General features: G+C 42.2%; 1 protein-coding gene across 1 annotated transcript in view; it reads left to right on the forward strand.

The window, feature by feature from the left end:
• CAMK1D (calcium/calmodulin dependent protein kinase ID) overlaps positions 1–18,847 on the forward strand; it is a 218,190-nt gene that overhangs the window by 132,246 nt on the left and 67,097 nt on the right. Inside the window, exon 3 of the mRNA XM_054399522.1 lies at positions 1,196–1,270. Within this exon, the coding sequence (XP_054255497.1) occupies positions 1,196–1,270 (75 nt within the window). The remainder of the gene's footprint in view (positions 1–1,195; positions 1,271–18,847) is intronic.

Genomic DNA, 18,847 nt, shown 5'->3' on the forward strand with positions numbered 1-18,847 from the left:
ACATTGCTGATGTTAAATTTCCTTTTGTGAAGGTCTTTATATGAATGGAGCTTTTAATGACTGATTGTGGGCATAAATGCAGGTTGGTCATAATCTTTCTAGTGAATTCAAAGGAAATCAGATTAGTCTGCTTTCGTACGGGAAAGATCCTGTCAGACTCAGGGGACCTTCTTCTCTGAGCATCTTCACACAGATGTTAGGGCACTTGGGAACATTGAGGATGAAGTCCTGACACACAATTAAGCATCTTAATGAAGCTACTGGAACCTTGAAACATGAAGAGAGTTTTGCCTTTGCTGCTGAAGGCACTCTTTCTTTCTGAATGTGTCCATCTGTTGGTCTCTGCTAGCATTTCCCAGCTTTGTCTTGCTCTTAAAGTGGTTGTCTGCAACTGGTGTAATTAATATTCTGCCCCTGGAGTTGTATTAGTTGTATTGGTAGTCTCCTTAGGGTTTGCACAAGTTAAATGTATCCTTTGGAAGCTGTTTGTAAGCATTTAAAGAGCAAGCCCAGAGGGACTTTGCTCTACTAGTTAATTAGAGGTATGTTTGTAGAGATCATTTTTCTTTTTAAAGCTACATTTTGACAAGAGGCTTAGTGGGAATGATCGGTGGGAATAGTGAGGGTGTAGAAAACCTGTAAAAATGCCTGGAGCCATTGCACAGAAAGCACACAGTGCTTAATAACACTGGAGGGAAATTCAGGCGTCTAGACCAGATGTGACATGGGAGCGGGGTGAATTTGGTGAGAAGGAGAGTGAGGCTGTCTTGTAACTGCTGCCTACCTGTGCCAGCTTCTGCATGTGGACAAATCCCTGCCTCCTCCCTGCCAGCCCATGCACACCTTGTCACCATTTTGTTACAACTTCTGCACACCCTTCTTTGGTGCTGTCCTGAGACTTCAGCATCTAACCAACCACCTTCATTCATCTGACGTAGGAACTGTAAACCATTAATGCTCTAGGTACTTAACTGTTAAACATTTTGGCTTCTGAGAGGACTGAATGAATTTTCTGTGAGTAGTAACAGTTTTCTCGTCTGTGAAGGACTTATTACTGTTTACTTTGGTCAAAACCTTCTTTTGTGATGTTGAGAAAAGCACTGACAAGTAGTGTCTAACCAAAAATGGCTTTATGTTTTGCAGGCAGTTAAATAAAAATCACTGTTGCATCTTCTCTTATTTTGTGGTTTTTCAGGATCAAGCATGAAAATATAGTTGCCCTGGAAGACATCTACGAGAGTCCGAATCATTTATATCTGGTCATGCAATTGTAAGTATTGAACCTAATAATTTTTTTGTGTCCAAATTGCCAACTGCTGTTCTTCGGGTTTTGTTCTTTAATCTAAATGATGGGATACATCACATGTGTTTATCTTGTGTGCTATGGCTGGCAAAATCCTCAGCAGGTGGGTAAAAATGAATGTCCAGTCATGTTGGGTTGGGTTGTTATGAAACTGGGAGCTAAGCTGTTTCATGAACAGTCTGGAGTGAAAATGAGATGTTAAAGGAATCAGAACTGGCTCCTTATGTATGGAGTTGCATTGGTTTAGTTTTCTGTGACTTAACAGATACCTGCTCTGTACTGAGCAGGAGGTGACCCAAAATGCCACCATGTGTGTTGGTACCTGCATGCTGTATTGGCAAGAAAGCATTATCCTTGTCTCAGCATCAGTGGTAGCTCATACCATTATTAACACATCTCAGAGCCCTTCTTCTTCCTCATTTTTCCCCTTTGAGCCTGAGAAGATCAGGATCCCATTAGGGACATGATACACTGTGGCTGACCTGGTCCTCCCATCACATCCACCTAGCAGGGAGGAAGGAAGTGACAACCACATGCCCATGATGCTTTTTACCCCCTTTGTTCTGAAATACATTATAAAACAGGATTCAAAGTTAAAATTTCCTCTTACCAACTTTTGTGTCTCCTGTTCAATTATGAGGTCACCTCAAAAAAGAGTAGAGCATATGGACAGGGCAAAGGGATAAATCACAGATGGGAAGAGTCAGATGTGCTGTAGAGAAGCCTAGAACATCTGATAGAGGTGACTCTGGGGTTAAATAATCCTTGGGAAGCTCCTGGGGACTAAGCTAGTCCCTTGTTTGTTGATAACATCCAGGCATGGAGATGTTGTTAGAAGCTGTTCTGCTGGCAGTATGGGAAGAATAGTGCCCTGAATGTTTTTAGCCTGTTTTTGTAGCCCTACATTTCAGCCCAGAGTGCTGCAAAAAGACTTGCACAGGAATATCAGTGTTGTGCAGATTCCAACAAACCAGCTGGGCTATGGGGAGTTCCAATTTCATTATCAGTCGATTTACAAATCCTTATTTTTGTTTAATCTCTTTAGAAAAAAAAATCAGTATTAGTTCTACTTGTTACCAACTTTTTTAATATAGACTAACCCTCACTTTTCTAAATTTCTTACATCCTGATCATTGGGTTATCTGAAATGTGGGTCTGTAATCACAGGTGACACTGGGTATATATTAGTATAAATCTCTACTTGTTCACAATTCAACACTTAGTAAGAAATGATCCTTTCTGTTATAGCTGTATTTGAAAACCCAGCCAACTAATTTTCCAAGAGCCAAGCATTTAGCTATTCCAGAGGGACGTAGCCTCACTGATGCCCATTGGGGTGAGGTGCTTGGCTGAAGGCGGCAGCCAGGAACCCGTATGCAGCATTTGGGGTGGCAGCTCTGAGCCCCCAGCCTGTGAAGGTTCTGATGTAGATCAAGATATCCTGTGTACAAATGCATTGAACTGAATCTGCCAAGGAGTGAGATCAATTCTTTTTATCATTCCTATTAAAAATAAGCAAGAAAAAATCCTCAAAACCTGCAGGGTTATTTGAATATGGGTACACACTTAAATGCAATCAAGTGACAGCACTGTGAAAGGCTCCCACTCACACAGAGAGTCCATGTGACAAACTCCATGTGTATGCATGCTCTTCGTCTGCCTCAGCTATGGTTTACAACACATTAGTTTAAGCTTATTTTATTCAAGTTATTTGATGTTGTTCCAGGCCGTTGCTGTTAGTCTTCCGTATTGCTCTGAATCAGGCAAGACCATGTTGTCCTCTGCTCTGCACAGGGTATTTCCAGGGAATAACCTTTCTGCATTTTCTTGGAAAGGGTTGTATAATTCCATGGTGGAGAGGACAATATAACCAGATGGTGAAAGGACAAGGGGTGATGATCTTAAACAAAAAGAGTTGAGATTTAGATTAGAAATAAGGAAGATTTTTTTTTTACAATGAGGTGAAACATTGACACAGGTTACCCAGAAAGGTGGCAGATTGTCTTATTCTTTTAAATATTTCAGGTTCCAACTGAAAGCACTCTATGGTTTTATAATTCTATTCACCCTTATCACAGTGGATGTTGCATTAAGGATGGTGTAATCTCTGCACTGCTTCTGTATTTTCATCAGTGGTTGTATTTGGGACTGATTGGCATCAACCTTTGGACACCAACTTTTCAAAATCCAGAAGACTTAAAATCTGTTCTCCTTTCCCAGTTTCTGTCTGGGGAAAGCATATGCAGATGAGCTCTTGTTTCCAAGGTAACTCCAACTTGTTGATATAATAGCTGTAAACCATTGCACGGCATGAGGTATCTATTTGTTTGCATCTCTGCCCTATTTATTATTAGATTCCTTATGAGATTTTTAGCTTCTCATTTATTTCTCCTAAGCAAGGCAACAGTTGGGTACATTTAAAACTGGGGCTTGATACGAAGTAGAAGGGGTTCTGATCAAGCAGCTTCCATCAACCAGCATTTAGATTAAAATAAATGGGAAGTAAAGTTAGGGCCACTCAAGGTCAGTCTCATGGGCGCAACAAATCTTAAATCCATATGCCCTTCTTCCTAGCTCATTGCTTGCCAACTGGACACCAATGAATGTTTCCCAAGGAAGTCTTTTTGTAGTGTAGACAAGATGTTGGATATTAGGAGGAAGTTCTTTACAGTGAGAGTAGTGAAATACTGGCAGAGGTTGCCCAGAGAGGTGGTGGAGGCCCCATCCCTGGAGATATTCAAGGTCAAGCTTGATGGGGCCCTGAGCAACCTGATCTAGTTAAAGATGTCCATCCTCACTGCAGGGTGATTTGCCAAGATGACCTTTTGGAGTCCCTTTCAACCTGATACATTCCATGATTTTATGATTATGATTTTTTTATTACCAGCCTTTTGAGCACTCCTTGATGTGGTGTGAAAAACCCGTGTTACAGCCGCTGAGCATCTCACAGCACCTCTGTGAGAGAACACTTCTGGAGGTAGACCAAGCCTCCCTCCTGATGTTTGCCCTCTTCTACATCTACTTTTACTGGAAAGCTCTCCTTGTTAGCAGGACAGCTTAAAAGCTAAATATTGCACCATGTTTATTCTGTCAAGGAGGTGGGCAAAGCATAGGTGTCAGTGTCTGTTGTGGAGTTGGCAAGAAGGGAGGTGAAGAGGCGGCTGCCCGTGCCTCCTTGACAATTTATTCCTGCCAGTCCCTCTGGGAGCTATTCCCACAATTCTTAGCTTTTGGTGAATCTGTTCTGTGTGTTTCCTGGCATGTTCATGGGAAAATCTGATCTATGGCTTTGGTTTCACCACCTCGTTTTTGTGTACATTGTATACAAGCCACCATCAAACTATTTAAAATGTCACAATCCTCTTTGTTCAAGACAGACCAGAACCCCACCTTGGAGATCCCCAGATCTGAAAAGTCAGAATTTCACATGAGTATGTCTCAAAACATTAGCTTGTTCCTCAGAAATGGCTGGAGAACTTTTTCTTCATTTATTTTCCCCAAATACAGGATATTCCAACCCAGTGACTCAGTTTGGCAAGATTATGGACAGCTCCATGCTGTATTTTGCTCCAAGCAGTACTGCTCAGCTTTGAAATTGAGGTGGAGTTACTGGTGCAGCTGCAAAGTAGAATACAGATGTAGGATAATCACTGCCTCTCCTATGATGATTCTGCTAAAAATTTGCAGGCACTGTAGAAGAGTACCATAGAGCATTTAGATTTTGTCATATTTCCATTATGATGATGTGCTTTCAAACCAAGACAACGCCTGCTTCTTTCCCAACTTGGATTTTCTACAGTACTGTTAAGAACCACACAGGCGTTGAAGATAAATACTACAATATCGTGAAAGTTCCATTCTTTCTGGATGCTGGGTGAGATTTTCCCAAAGGAGATTGTAGGAGACAGGAGGACATGAAGTGCTTTCAGAAATAAATGATTTATAGAACTATGCCTCAGCATGATAATAAACTTTGCTAGTGAGCATTTACTATTGGTTACTATTGGTGCCACTCGGCAAGAATTATCCTGATGTCTTCTGTACTATCTGCCTTACTTTACCTCATCTAGGGAGGGAAATATCTTAATAACCTGTTGTGGTTAATATTGTCAGATACTAATACTTCATTGCTATAATCAGCCTCCTTGGGCATTGATGATTCATTGTCTGCATGCTGGAAAATCATGTGTAAAAATGGATTTACATAAACACGTCTTTTCTGTCTGAGTGTTATGGGACCATTTGCAAATGCTGCTTCTGAGCATGCTGCCCGGGCAGGTCAGAGCAGACTCCCAAAGCTTGACTCTGACTTCATCTGTATTGTTTGCCTGCATTGAAGCATGGAGCACCAAAGGTTGTTTTCCCGCAGATTTGTGCTAATCAGAGCCACAGGAGCTCAGGCTGTTGCCTCTCCAAAGGGATGTGGTGCCACATTAAAAATCAGTGAAGTCATTCATTTCTTTGTTCTTCTTTATTCATCCATATTTGTTTAAAACAAGTAGCAGTGTAACATTTTTGCTATTTGTACTCTTCTGGCAAAGTTCATTGAAATTCACCCAATGGGTCAGATGTTACTGAGGTCTGGCAAACCAAGATGGAGAGCCATTGCCTCACTGCTTTTGGAAAACAAGCTGAAAGATAGGTCTAAAAGGCACCTCCAATACTGTCCCAGGTCAGGATTTGCTGCCTGAACTGGCCAATCAACTTTAACAGATGTTTTTCAAACCTGTGGTAAAAAATCCCCAGTTGCATGCTCCTCGGGGAGTCAATACCATTGCTTAATGTCGTAATGGTTACAGAGTATTTCCTAATAACTAAGTCTTCCAGGCTTCTATTTTGACCTGCTGTGCTGGAGGTCTTATTTCTCTAACTCCTTCTGAAGGCAATGAGACTGTTGAAATAGGGAAAGGTTACAGGAGCAGGCCCTGAAAATCATGTAGCTGGGTAGGTAATGACTGAACTTGAACACCCACCTCTCTGTTTCTCTCCCTTTTTTACCCCAGTCAAAAATACTGCCAAATCAAAGAAATCCCTATTAATATCAGGATCTAGTTAAGGAAAGTGAAAACCCTACTGCCAGTCTGGTATATATTTTCACCTCTTTGAGGGGCTTATGATCCTGAAGACTGGGTCTGATTCTCTCAGTAGGAGCGGTGTTTTACCCTGATCTTGTCAGCTGGTGTTTCTGATTCTCCAAGGAAACCAGAGTGTTTCTACTGTGTGAGGTCTTTTGAGGCTTTGACGTCTCTGCTGAGATCAAGCTTTTAGGGTGAGCAGCCTGGTTCAGCCAACCCTGAAATGCCTCTCCCTACCTTTGCAAAAAATATCCAGCCCAAACTGAGCCTAAACCCCTGACCTTGGGGTATTTCCAGCTTGGCATCTTAACTCTGCTGAATTATTCAAATGACTTCCATTACATAAAAGCCAAGATGATGGAGGCTCGTTCCTGCCGGGTGCAAGTCACACACTGAGAAGAGCCCTGCCCAGAAGTTTGCAGGCTCAGACTCCCAGCATCCCATTCCTGCTGTTTATCAGCTCTGCCCAGCAACACGCAGTTTATAGCCCTGTAACAGCTTGGGAGGCAACCCAGACAGGCAGGTACCTACCTGCAGTAAAATCTGCAGAAGTCTTCATTATGACTGGAACTACTCTCCTTGTGATTTTGCCTTTCACCTGTATGTTTTGCAAATAAGTAGGCAAAGTGCTAAGCCATGATTAAGTGCTGAATTCCATTTTTTGAAAGCCCAATGCTTGAGTGCACTTTGAGAGCAGCTGAGCATGGATGGGGTGTGCAAGTGACATTTCAATGAAAATATTCAGCCTCCAAGAAAAACAACAGACAATGGAGGGAAGTGCTGTGTTTGCCAGGTTCCTTAAGGAGTCTAGCAAGGACACACTGTGTTACGAAACAGCCACACGCAAATCAAGCCACTATCACATCAGGATGCTAATTAAAGCAAAACATAGATCTGCCTCACCACATTCCTTCAGTTAGATTTCTTCTCATACTTTTTTGTGTGTGCCTGTAAAGTATTATGCAAAAAACAGAGGGAAATATCTCTGCGTTCACAAGGGGTTTTATAGGAATGGTAAAAGCAAGCTAGGTTCTTTAGTAGCAGAAAATACTTACATTCAAGCATCTGAGAGGAGCCCCTCAGCATCACTTTTTACTATGAAAGGTGCTGCTATCATTACTAATAATAACAGTAATGGTAACAAGAGAAACACCACTAGTAATGAAGAACACTGGAACTGATGACTATGAGACAAGGGCTTCAGATTATTTCACAGGGTGGGAGCTCAATTGCATACCCATAGACTCTGCTTTTTATTTCTAATACTCCTGGTTTGGACAAGGTGTGCCAAAAGGGCCAGCCCAAATTAGTACCCAGCACTCACTGGGTCTACATTGAAAGTCCCCATGCTTCCTGCACCTCCTTGTGCTGCATAGGAATAGAATGTGTGGTAGCTGTATGTGTGTGATGCTGTATGTGGTAGATGGATGCCATGGGACTTATTGGCTAAGACACTGAATAGATGGGCTAGGGGAAGACCTGTTCCAAATTCCAGGTTAAGCAAATATTAATGCATTTTATGTTAATCAGTTACTGCATAAATTGTTCATTTTTGTAGGTGTGGTTTTGTTGGTTTTTTTGTGGGGTGTTTTTTTTTGAGCAAAGGATACTTAAGAACAATATCAAGAGGGTTGATGCACATCTGGGCGTGCTAGGAAGGAGCCTGTGAGGTGTCAAGATTTGCTTGGGCTTTGACACAGCTGAGCAGAGACTTAGGGGCTCTAATTAGACAACACTTCATTTCATCACAGCTTATGGAGTGGAACATCAGTGATTTGGGCAAAGCAGCATTCATTAGTCTGCAATGGAACAAGAAATGGCAGCAACTACAGCCTGTGGTTGAAAAAAGTATTCTGCTGCTTATGGACAAGTGTTTTTTGAACTGGGGGTAGGGTGCTATGGAAGGCACAGATCTCCAGGGATGAATCCTTCTGGTGAATGTGGAGAGCAGCAACAGGGTTGAGCATGTGTGACACGACTAGGAGCATCAGACCACGATGGTGGGAGAAGTGCTCTAAAAAATCCTGTGTCCATTACAGCCTTCAGTGTGGACATATTGCAGACGTGGGCCCAAACTGCAGAGCTGGCATTTTAGATTTTGAAATGGGTGAGTGAAATGTAAGTTTGATTCCACCCTGTTTCTAGTGCTTAATGCGAAGCATAGATAAAAAGAAATACTAAAAAATCTTTTTTAAAAAAAATCATGCTTTATCAAAATCTTTGAAAGTATATTGACTGAACAACATAGACCACCCTCTCAGAAGGATAAGGGAGTTAATCTCACTGTACTTCAGTACTTTCCCACTAGAGCTTTGCAAGCCTCTGACCACATAATAAACTGACTCTGGCTTCATGCCCCTGGTAACTGGGAAGCAGCTATTAATCCAGCATCAATTTCACACCTTATTCTTTGGAGAAGAAAGAGTATTACATCAAGTGAGTGTTCAGTACAAGGGAGTATCTCCCCTCTTCCGGTCGCTGAGAGGTTGTAAGTCGAATAGGAAAGATTAATGTCAGGGTAGAGATCAGGGCATGGGCAGATTTGTAGGTAGCAGATTATTAGACAACAGAGTGATCACCAAGGTGACTTTTAGACGCCTGTAATTGTTTGTGTATGCTTCTGGAAGTCTACAGTGCTCATGGGATGGTCCTATCTGCCCTTAACACTTTGGTTTTTCTTCTTTTTTTTCTGGCTATGGTGGGACTTTTGGTAGCTACTATTCCCCATGTCCCCTTCAAACACTTCTCCCGGGAATGTCACTGAACAGCAGTCCTGTTGCTTCCTTGTGCTGTTTTATGTGTAAGGGCTTCAGCTGTGACTAGGAGCAGGCGTATTAAAGTTCATGGGCATCATTCCAAGCTTCCTACAGCAACACAGGAATAGAGAGAATCTTCTTCACCTTGAGAACTGTGAAAGAATTTCTCATGATGATTTCCAAAACCACTTACATGCAGACACCTTCAACAGGTGTAGATGATTGTCAGCATCCTTGCTCCAAAGCTTGCACTCATTATTGTTAGCTTAGTCTGAAGTGTCCCAGTATGGACTCATTACCGAGGCAACACTGAGGTTTTTTTTTTTATCAAAGCTTTATGCTACATTTGATAGAGAGTGATTTGTTGGTGGTGTTTTTTTTCCTCTAACCTTGAGAATAAAGAGATAATGGAGAAACATTTCCACATTTTCATTGAACGGACAGCATTATAATGATGTTTGCTTCTGCAGAAATGTATGTGAACAGTTCAGACTAAAATGGATTTTTTTCTTTAAGATATCTTTTGTTGTGAAGCTGCTATTGTGAATAAGGAAAACAAGAGGTTTAGCCAAAATTTAAAAAAAAAAAAAATTGCTCTAATGTATTATTCTGTAAAGTTACAGAAAGATTTGAAGGCCTCTTAAATCAGACAATATCTGATGGTTTTCCTATACTGATGAGTACAGTAAACAAATACTTTCTGAGAGTTATTTGATGTAACGAGCAGTCCCCTACCAGGGGCCAGTGCCAAGTCCTTAGGGTGAGAGTATGTGCCTGGATTGTTGGTTTTTTGTTATTTTTTTTTACCAGCAATAAATTTTGGCGACATCAACTTGATTTTTTTCCTTGAGCCCAACAGCAGCTCTCTTGGTAACTTCCCAGTTAGGGCTCCCAGTTGCAGCTGGGCACAGGGATATATATAATTGAGTCATATAATGGCGAGAGTTAGAAGGGACCTCCAGAGATCATTCAGTCCAACACTGCAGCCAGGGTCACCTAGGGCAGGCCCCACTGGAACAGATCCAGATGGGTCTTTAAAATCTCCAGAGGAGCCTCCAGAACCTCTCTGGGCAGTCTGCTCTAGGGCTCCAGCACCCTCACAGCAAAGAAGTTTCTCCTGAAGCTGAGGTGGAATTTCCTGGGTTTGAGCTTATACCTGTAGTTCCTTTTCCTGTTACTGGGCACCACTTAAAAGAGCCTGGCCCCTTCTTCCTGACACTCTCCCCTGAGATATTTATAAACATTGATAAGATCCTCTCTCAGCCCTCTCTTCTCCAGACCAAACAGCCCCAGGTCTCTAAGTATTCCTTTACAGCAGAGATGGTCCAGTCTCCTCATCATCCTCGTAGCTTCTGTTGGACTATCTCCAGCAGATCCCTGTCCCTCTTGAACTGGGGAGCCCAAAACTGGACGCAGTATGTACCTGTGTTGTATAGTTTGGTCTGTCATAGGCACTTCATGGGGGCAGCAAAACATACCTGCCAGTAATGCTGTATACAGCTACCTGAAGGGAGGTTGTAGCCAGGAGGGGTTTGGTCTCTTCTCCCAGGCAACCAGCACCAGAACAAGAGGACACAGTCTCAAGCTGCGCCAGGGGAGGTTTAGGCTGGAGGTGAGGAGAAAGTTCCTCACAGAGAGAGTGGTTGGCCATTGGAATGGGCTGCCCAGGGAGGTGGTGGAGTCACCATACCTGGAGGTGTTCAAGAGGGGATTGGACGTGGCACTTGGTGCCATGGTTTTAGATAGTCATGAGGTTTAGGGTGACAGGTTGGACTCGATAATCTTTGAGGTCTCTTCCAGCCTTCTTGATTCTATTCTGTTCTGTTCTATTCTATTCTATAGCAGTCCTGCTTCTCTGTGAGCAGGAGTGAGACCTTTCTCTCCAAAGAGCAGGCAGGTGGCTATTTAGAGCCCTAGCAATTTTCTGACCCATTTTGTTGGCTTTGGATAACCATCTCCTCCCTTTCATGTCTTGCCCAGAAGTTTCATTGCTGGTTACTTGATGCTTGCGTAGTCACTGAATGAGTCTTTTACGTTTAGTTCTGCATCTCTCAGTACATGGTAATTTACTCTGTGGTGCACTGAAATCAATTAAATAGCTGGCATTTAATTCAGGAGGAAGGGTCTTTGCAGCAAGGCAGATAATGAATGTTAAATCCATATATACCACAGTATGAGAATTCATTATGATAGGGTGTGATCCCTCTCAAACAGGACGTGGAGGCATTCTGATTAAATGGTTACACGCATTTAAACAGAAAAGGACTTTCATAACAACCTTGAAAGCTTTGAAATGAAGTACAAGCCATTGAAGCAAGATGCAAAATGAGCACTGGCATTCACAAGTCCATTCTTTTACATGCTGAGATCATTGCTAAAATGGGTTTTCCCTATTTATTTTTCTTCTGGAGGAAAGTTGTACGTGTTGTGGTGAAGGGAACAGTAGCAGGTTTATGGCTGTTACATATAAATGTGTACCAGAAGACAGGTAATGACTTTGTGGCCAAAGAAAAAAGAGGGTCAATTTCCTAAGCATGATCATACCTCTATTCTAGGTAGTATAGTCAGGCAGGTTACTCTGGTCAAGAGTCTGTCTGTGACTCTAAAGTCAATATTGCATTAACATGGACTTAAATTTTTATTGTATTATCAACAGACTCAATGTACAGCTTCTTAAAGTAGAAGTCAATTAATCAAGGTATGATGAAACATTGCTGTCCCATTCATATTCAGACTGAAAAGATTTCTTGCCTTACATTTTCTCTGATACCTGCCCCAGAAAATCTACACAGGGCATCTTTTTAAAACCAGGGAGAGTCATACAGTTTTCTGTGTCTGGGCTGAGGGCCAGGATTCTAAACAGGATTGTGCAAAACCTAGATTTTTAAATGGAAATACAGGTTGCTGTTTGAAATTCTGTTTTGACTTCCTTGTGTAATGCTGTGGTTGCTGCTTGGAGAAACAGGACCGCAGAAGTTCTTGCCATAGTTTTCTGCTTTAAACATTCTCCCTGGAAATTTATCCAGTGGAAAATCTGGAGAGGGTTGGGGTTTTCTCTTTTTTCTGAAACAGTGGTTAGCTCTGCTTTAGCCAAACTTTTACTTTTTAAAGCATTTTGTAGAAAAAGAAAATACTGCTGCCAGTGAAGCCTTTCTTTGATGCATTTATAGAATATGTGCTCATTTTATTTCGATTCGTGCCACACAGCTATATCTTAGCCTGTAAAGGCCATCTTCCCCCTTAAATTGGAGGAAGTGTTTGTTCAGAGACCCAAATACTTATATCATCTTTTCCTTTCTTCTCCAAGACAAAATTCCTTTGTGATCCTGGCTTAGTTGTAAAAGGCTTTCTGTACCAGAGTACTGAAGATGATTTGGAGGAGTTTGGCATTTGTTCTGTCTGATTATGCTGTTGGTTAGTAGCATTAATCACTGTAATTCTATTTTCTTTAATGCTTCAATGATGATACTGTAAGGAGCACTGATATCCTTGAGTACGATGTAGTAGAGCTTTTGAATATCCATATGTCCCTGGAAAAAGAATATACTCCTCTCCAAAATGTGTTGCCATGGGCAAAAAAAAAGTTATATATACCATTTGAAATCCACTGAAACAGGACGAGATTAATGAACACAAAATCGAACATAGGAACTTCCAACTGAACATGAGGAGGAACTTCTTTGAAGGTGGCAGAGCACTGGAGCAGGCTGCCTAGAGAAGTGGTGGAGCCTCCATATCTGGAGGTATTCAAAACCCACCAGAAGGCCATCCTGTGCAACCTGCTCTAGGTGAACTTACTCTGGAAGCTGGCGGTGGACTAGATGATCTCCAGAGGTCCCTTCCAACTCCTATCATTCTCTGATGCTGAGATTTTATGACCTACGTAAACACACGGAGAGGCAGCATTACTAAAAACCGGAGTTAGCATTCTTAATATTAAAAGCCAATTATCAAAATAAAATTCATCCACTCTTTATCTCTGCTTTAGGGGTTTTGCCATTAAAGCTCCAAAGTGAGTCTCTTACAGCTTCAGAAAAGAGGTTAGTCCTTTAGGAGAACACAGAACCAAGCACCCATCCTGACATCATTATGAAGCTTCTTGTCATGACAGTGGTGTTATACATACACTCAGCCCTAAAGTTCATGGTCACTCTGTTGCAAAACGTTACCCAGTGCCACTGCACAGAAGTGTAAATATAATTACGTGATACTGAGCAGAAAAGAGGGAAATTACCTTGCTCTGATTGCTCACCAGGCTTATCTACAGGAATATTTATCTCACTGCAGCCCAGGGTCTTTTCCATTCATTAATGCTTGTTTTTCTGTGAGCACGGCACAGGGCTGCTTGCAGAAAGTGCTTCTGACATTTTACTTCTGGATGCTGGAAAGTCTCTGCCAGAAGCTTTAAATCTTCTCTTTTCAGAGGGTTTTTACAGCTGGATTTGCTGTGTAGAGGTTTTACTTCACATTTGTGCTGTCTTGCTGAGTTTGGAGGGTGGTGAGGGAAATGTAACTTAGATTTCTGTCAGTTCATACTTTACATCCAACAAAAAATATTTTTAAAAAGCACATCTCATGGGGAAGGGCTTTTTATTTTGCACCTTCCTCCACCAGAAGTTCAAGATGGTTGTAGCTGGCAGTGCCTTTCCTCACTATTGAGATATGACCACTCAGGAGGGCCACAGCAGCTTCTAGAATAGCATATGGGAACATTTTTGGAGACAGCACTCCTCTGCTGTGTATGGACATTTCCTTTATAAGGCAGTGGAAGAGAGGAGTACTGCCTGCAGGCAGTACTGCTGCTGGCAGTACTTCCTATCAAACTGGAGAGAGTCTCTCCTTTAATTTTGACTCCACCTGAGCTTGATTCACTCAAGAAATTTGCTCGTGCATTTATGGCTGTTTATGTTCCAAAGTTTAGTGCAAAAAGGCACAACAGTGCAGGCAAAAAACAAAGAGGACCTAAATTAAAAACCAAAACCAAAACACAAGCTAATATAGCTGCTGTCTGTGCATTTAGCTGAAGCTCTAGAGCTGCTCTCTGGCTTGAATATCCTTTTTTCTCAGTGTATCCTCTTAAATGTGACCTGGTGGTAGTCAAATGGCCTGCAGTTGTGCTATGGAAGGTTTAGCTATTTACTGAAAGAGCGGTTGGATGTTGAAACAGGCTGCCCAGGGAGGTGGTAGAGTCTGTCTCTGGAGGTGTTCAAAAAACATGTAGAGATGGCACTGCAGGACATAGTTTAATGGTCATGGTGGTGTTAGCTCACAGGTTGGACTCAATAATCTTAGAGGCCTTTACCAAGTGAAAAAATTTTATATAATAGGTTGTCACTCTGGCTGAGCTTCTCTCTTGACTGCATGTCTACTCTCAGCCACACTCTACTTGAGTGAACATTCATCCAAGGTGTTCTGATACAGGTTTTCCCTTGACACAGAGGTGGCCATACCGCTCTCCAAAGCTGCAGCAGCATAGTGTGCCAGAGACACCTCAGTCAGAACTGTACTTGATACATAACTTATTTTCTGCTTTAGGTCACATAAAGTCAGTCTGTACATTACAACCCTTTGGATGCTGGCAGGAGGCAGGTGCAGGCATATTTTATTGCTTGGTTGTTTTCCCTGGTGCGTTACAGCCTCTGGCAAGGCAAATGACGTAATGGTGTGCCTCTCAGCTTGTTAAGTGCTAGTGCAAATACCCATCAGGCACTACAGAGTCAGGAGGGGGATTGACTGGCTCTCAATTTTGATACATTGCTGTGTGTGCTGCTGGTGCAGCCCCCGAAGCAGGGGCTCCTACTGCTGCCACAGGGACAGGGGCAGAGAAGATGGCTCATGGTTTGCAAGAGGAGGAGGGGGAAGCAGGAGCTGAGCCATATGGTTTAAAAAGTAGAAACAGATACAGTATCCCAGTGGCAGGTGCTCATTAGACTGTCTCTGATGTATCTGTTAGAGGAATTGCACTTCTCTTCTGTAGGCTAAAAAAATGTAGCAGAGCAGAGTGGGTAAGGGACAAGTCTCTTTATCTGGGAAAAGATATTCTAGCCCTTTTACCAACAGTGTGTAACAGGAACCAGAGGCTGCTGCTCTCCAGAGTCCTGCAAGGACATTTTTGTGGTTAGAGCACACAAGTCTGAAAATCTTGAGCTCTTGTCTTATTCTGTCATTGATGGTGGTTTCAGATCATTTTGTCTTGTAATTTCCATGCCCACAGAAAGACAATACTTTCCTAATTAATTCTGGGTAAGATTAATTAGTTTTGTGGGTTTTTGGGGTTTTGTTGCTGGTTTGTTTGTTTTTCTCAAGTCAATGCTACTCTTCATGCAGCATGTTGTTAAAAGAAACAAGAGTACTGGAATCTGGCCTCTGGCATTGTCCATTGAGGAACAATGTGGTCCACCTGGGAATAAGTAAAAGTGAATGGGCTTGTTTGCTAGGACCTATTAACTATTTTGGAAAACTTATTCAGATGTGCCTTGATCATCTCCAGTGTTTCCCAGGATGCCTCATGCTGCACAGTATCTGTTCAGTGGCTTTAACCTTCCATCCCATCCATGTCTGTGCAGAAACCTACGCAGAACGTAATCCAGGCTGCCTGGTGACTCAGTGTAACAGCATGACTGGTGATGGTCATCACTACTGCATAGATTTATTTATCCTTAGGGTATAGATGTGTGGAAGGTATGTATGACATTTGAAATTAAAAATTCACTTACATAAAGCTAGGATTTCATCTCCTGTGCATAGATGTTGATGCAGTCAAATGCATCATACCAGTGATAGAGGGGAACAAAAAGAGGCATCAGTTAAAACTTGGTAAGGGAGGGCTGTAAAACAGCAGTTTAAACCTAGGCTGGATATAAACTGAACAGCAGTGTCTGTTTTTAATATCCATTTCTTTATGCTGCAAGTAGGTGGAAATGATTCTTGCAAATATGAGGATGAAGGAGTGATGTGCCAAAGCACACAGTGAAGCAGGCTGGCTCCATCATCTCCCTCAACTTTGGGATATGCAACTTGTGGGTGATTTGGGAATCCCCAGTGTGTCCAGGCCCTCTCAGTTTGGAAAGAAAGGCACAATGGGTCTCTTTCCCATCCCTCTCTTTGCTTGTATGCAAAAGAATGCGCTCAAAGTGATGGATGACCCAGGGCACAGTGTAATAATGAGTGAGATAACTAGTGATCAGCTCTATGTTTGAAATACATATTGGGCTCAATAATAAACACCAGAAAGGGCCTTTGGAGGAGGATTCTTTGGAGTATGAAAGAATTAGATTTGATACATAAGTCTTCAAACTCATAGATTCTGCTGGCAAATATGTCTGGGTGTGCTTGGGCATCTTATCCCCACTATGGGAGGTAGATATGAATTACCTTTTTGACTATCTCTGTGCCAGTAAATAAAAAAAGGTCTGTATTGGTGCTATCCACTAAGCTGTGCCCAGGCGTTTGCCAGGAGGATGGCTGGCTCAGGGTGAACCAGGCCAGGGGAGTGTGCCAGCAGCCCTGACAGCATGGGCCATTGTGGAGCAGTGCCCTGTTCCTGTTTAGGTATAGATGCCTGTCTCTGTGCCCCTGGAAGTGGAAGTAAGACCCCCTTCTGCCATATGTGAATGCTGTGAGGATAAATGTGTTAAATTCCACAGTAAGTGCCTTAGACAAATATATTATGCAAACACCAAGTGGTTTAAAGTACAACTTTTGGCATGATGATGTTGCTTAAAGGCTGGTTAAATTTGATTTCAAAGGGTTTCTCAAAATGCCATTAAAACAAAACAAACCCAAAGCAGCAAAACAAAATCACAACAATCAAACAAAGAAAGCAAAGCAGCTAAAAGGTTTCTCCTGATTTGACATTTTAGATTCCAGAGCAGGACACATTTGTTCATCCATTAAACACTGTTGGCCTGGCAGTGGTACCACTGTCCATCACCCTGCAGCACAAATCACAGGGGCAAGAGCTTCTTCCTTCACTTTTCCAGAGCTTTCTGATACAATTCTAACTTCGATCTGTCTGCAGCTTCAGCAGTGGCATGAACACAAGGGTTACAGAAGTAGTTGGCAGGGTTGTATTCTGTGACTTAATTCCCACCTGGGGATGTCAGCCCTTATTTTAGCCTTTATATTTAGCCACAAGTACCTCTGCGTGGTGATTAGGTCTATCCCAAATGCAGGACAAGGAGAAGAAGAAACAGGAGGCAGGAGAATTGACTCTTGTCTTCAAGACACTCTTTTTTGTACACAAAAAGAGTCATGTCTACACCACATCACATGGCTGTTCATACAAAAATTACTTCCTTGCTGTTTACTTAATCTATAGCCTTTTGGTAGTAAATTATATTCATGGCTTCTGGGCTCTGGTCCTGTTGAATAGTTATTTGCAAGGCAAAGGGAATACATACTGGTTTTGTTCTGTTTGGGTTTTGAATGCATAAAAGAGTCTTCTTTCACTCTGAACATGCAAGTGCCCTTTAGAATGTGAATATTAATATTGCTTTCAGAAAATGAATTTCCTTTCCAATGCAAAACTCCTCATGTAATGACCCATTTTAGAGAATTCAGCATTGTTTGTGTTTTGCAGAGAAATCCTACTTTCCTTCGTATTGAGTTCTGCCCCAGTAGACAGCATCAGATGTCAGTGCAGCTCTGTCTTGCACAATTAACCCATGAAACTTTTGCCTTGTAAAGCTCCTTGGTACAGAGAGAGGGAAGGCTACTCAGTTCCCTCTAAGGTTTTACTTCTGCCAACATGTTCAGAAAAATCTCTTTTCTGATGAGTCCTAGGATCACAGAAGGGTTTGGGTCAGAAGGGACCTTTTAAAGATCATCTAGTCCAACCCCTCTGCCAGGGCAGGGACACCTTCCACTAGAACAGGCTGCCCTGTCCAATCTGGCCTTGGATGCTTCCAGTCAGAGGCAGCCACAATTTTTCTGGGCAACCTGTTTTAGTGCCTCAGCACCCTTTCTGTAAAGAAATTCCTTCTTATGTGCACTCTAAACCTGCCTTCTTTTGGTTTCAAACTGTTGCTGTTGTCCTATCAATACATGCTCCAATCAAAGTCTCTCTCTCCACCTTTCTTACACATCCTCTTTATATATTGAAAGGCCTCAATAAGTTGCCCCTGTAGCTTTCTGTTCTCTAGGATAAACAACCCAAACTCTCTTCATAGCAGAGGTGTTCCAGCCCTCTGATCATTTTTGTGGCCTTCCTCTGGACTCACTCCATGAGGTCCATGGCTGTCTTGTACCCTCAACTCATTCTAAGAGTGTCCTTGACCAGTTACAGTCTTCTGGCTGTTTTTACAGAAGATGTCAGGGTGGTTGAAGTCCCCCAGCAGGATCAAATCCTGTGACCATGGTACATAGTGTAGCTGAAGTAATGGTGCTTCAGCAACATCCTTCTCTTGGTTGGATGGTCTGTTGTGAACACCAACCACAACAATTCCTTTTTTGGATTGGCTTATGCATCACTGGTTTTCAAAGGCAACTCTGTGCAATCACTCACATTTTTTTTTCACACAGAGACCAACCCCATTACTTCTCCTTCCTTTCCTACAAATAATAGGTAATGAAATTTGTGATATAAATATTCTACTCTAGACAAAAAGAAACAAAGTTTAACCAGCACCAGCAGCTAAAATTGACATAATGAGACTTGTCCAAAGTTCCTTTACTGGTTATTTCCTTTATTGGAGGGAAGCTTTTGCATGCAG

This window comes from Indicator indicator, chromosome 3, assembly GCF_027791375.1.
Source record: "Indicator indicator isolate 239-I01 chromosome 3, UM_Iind_1.1, whole genome shotgun sequence".
NCBI lineage: Eukaryota > Metazoa > Chordata > Aves > Piciformes > Indicatoridae > Indicator > Indicator indicator.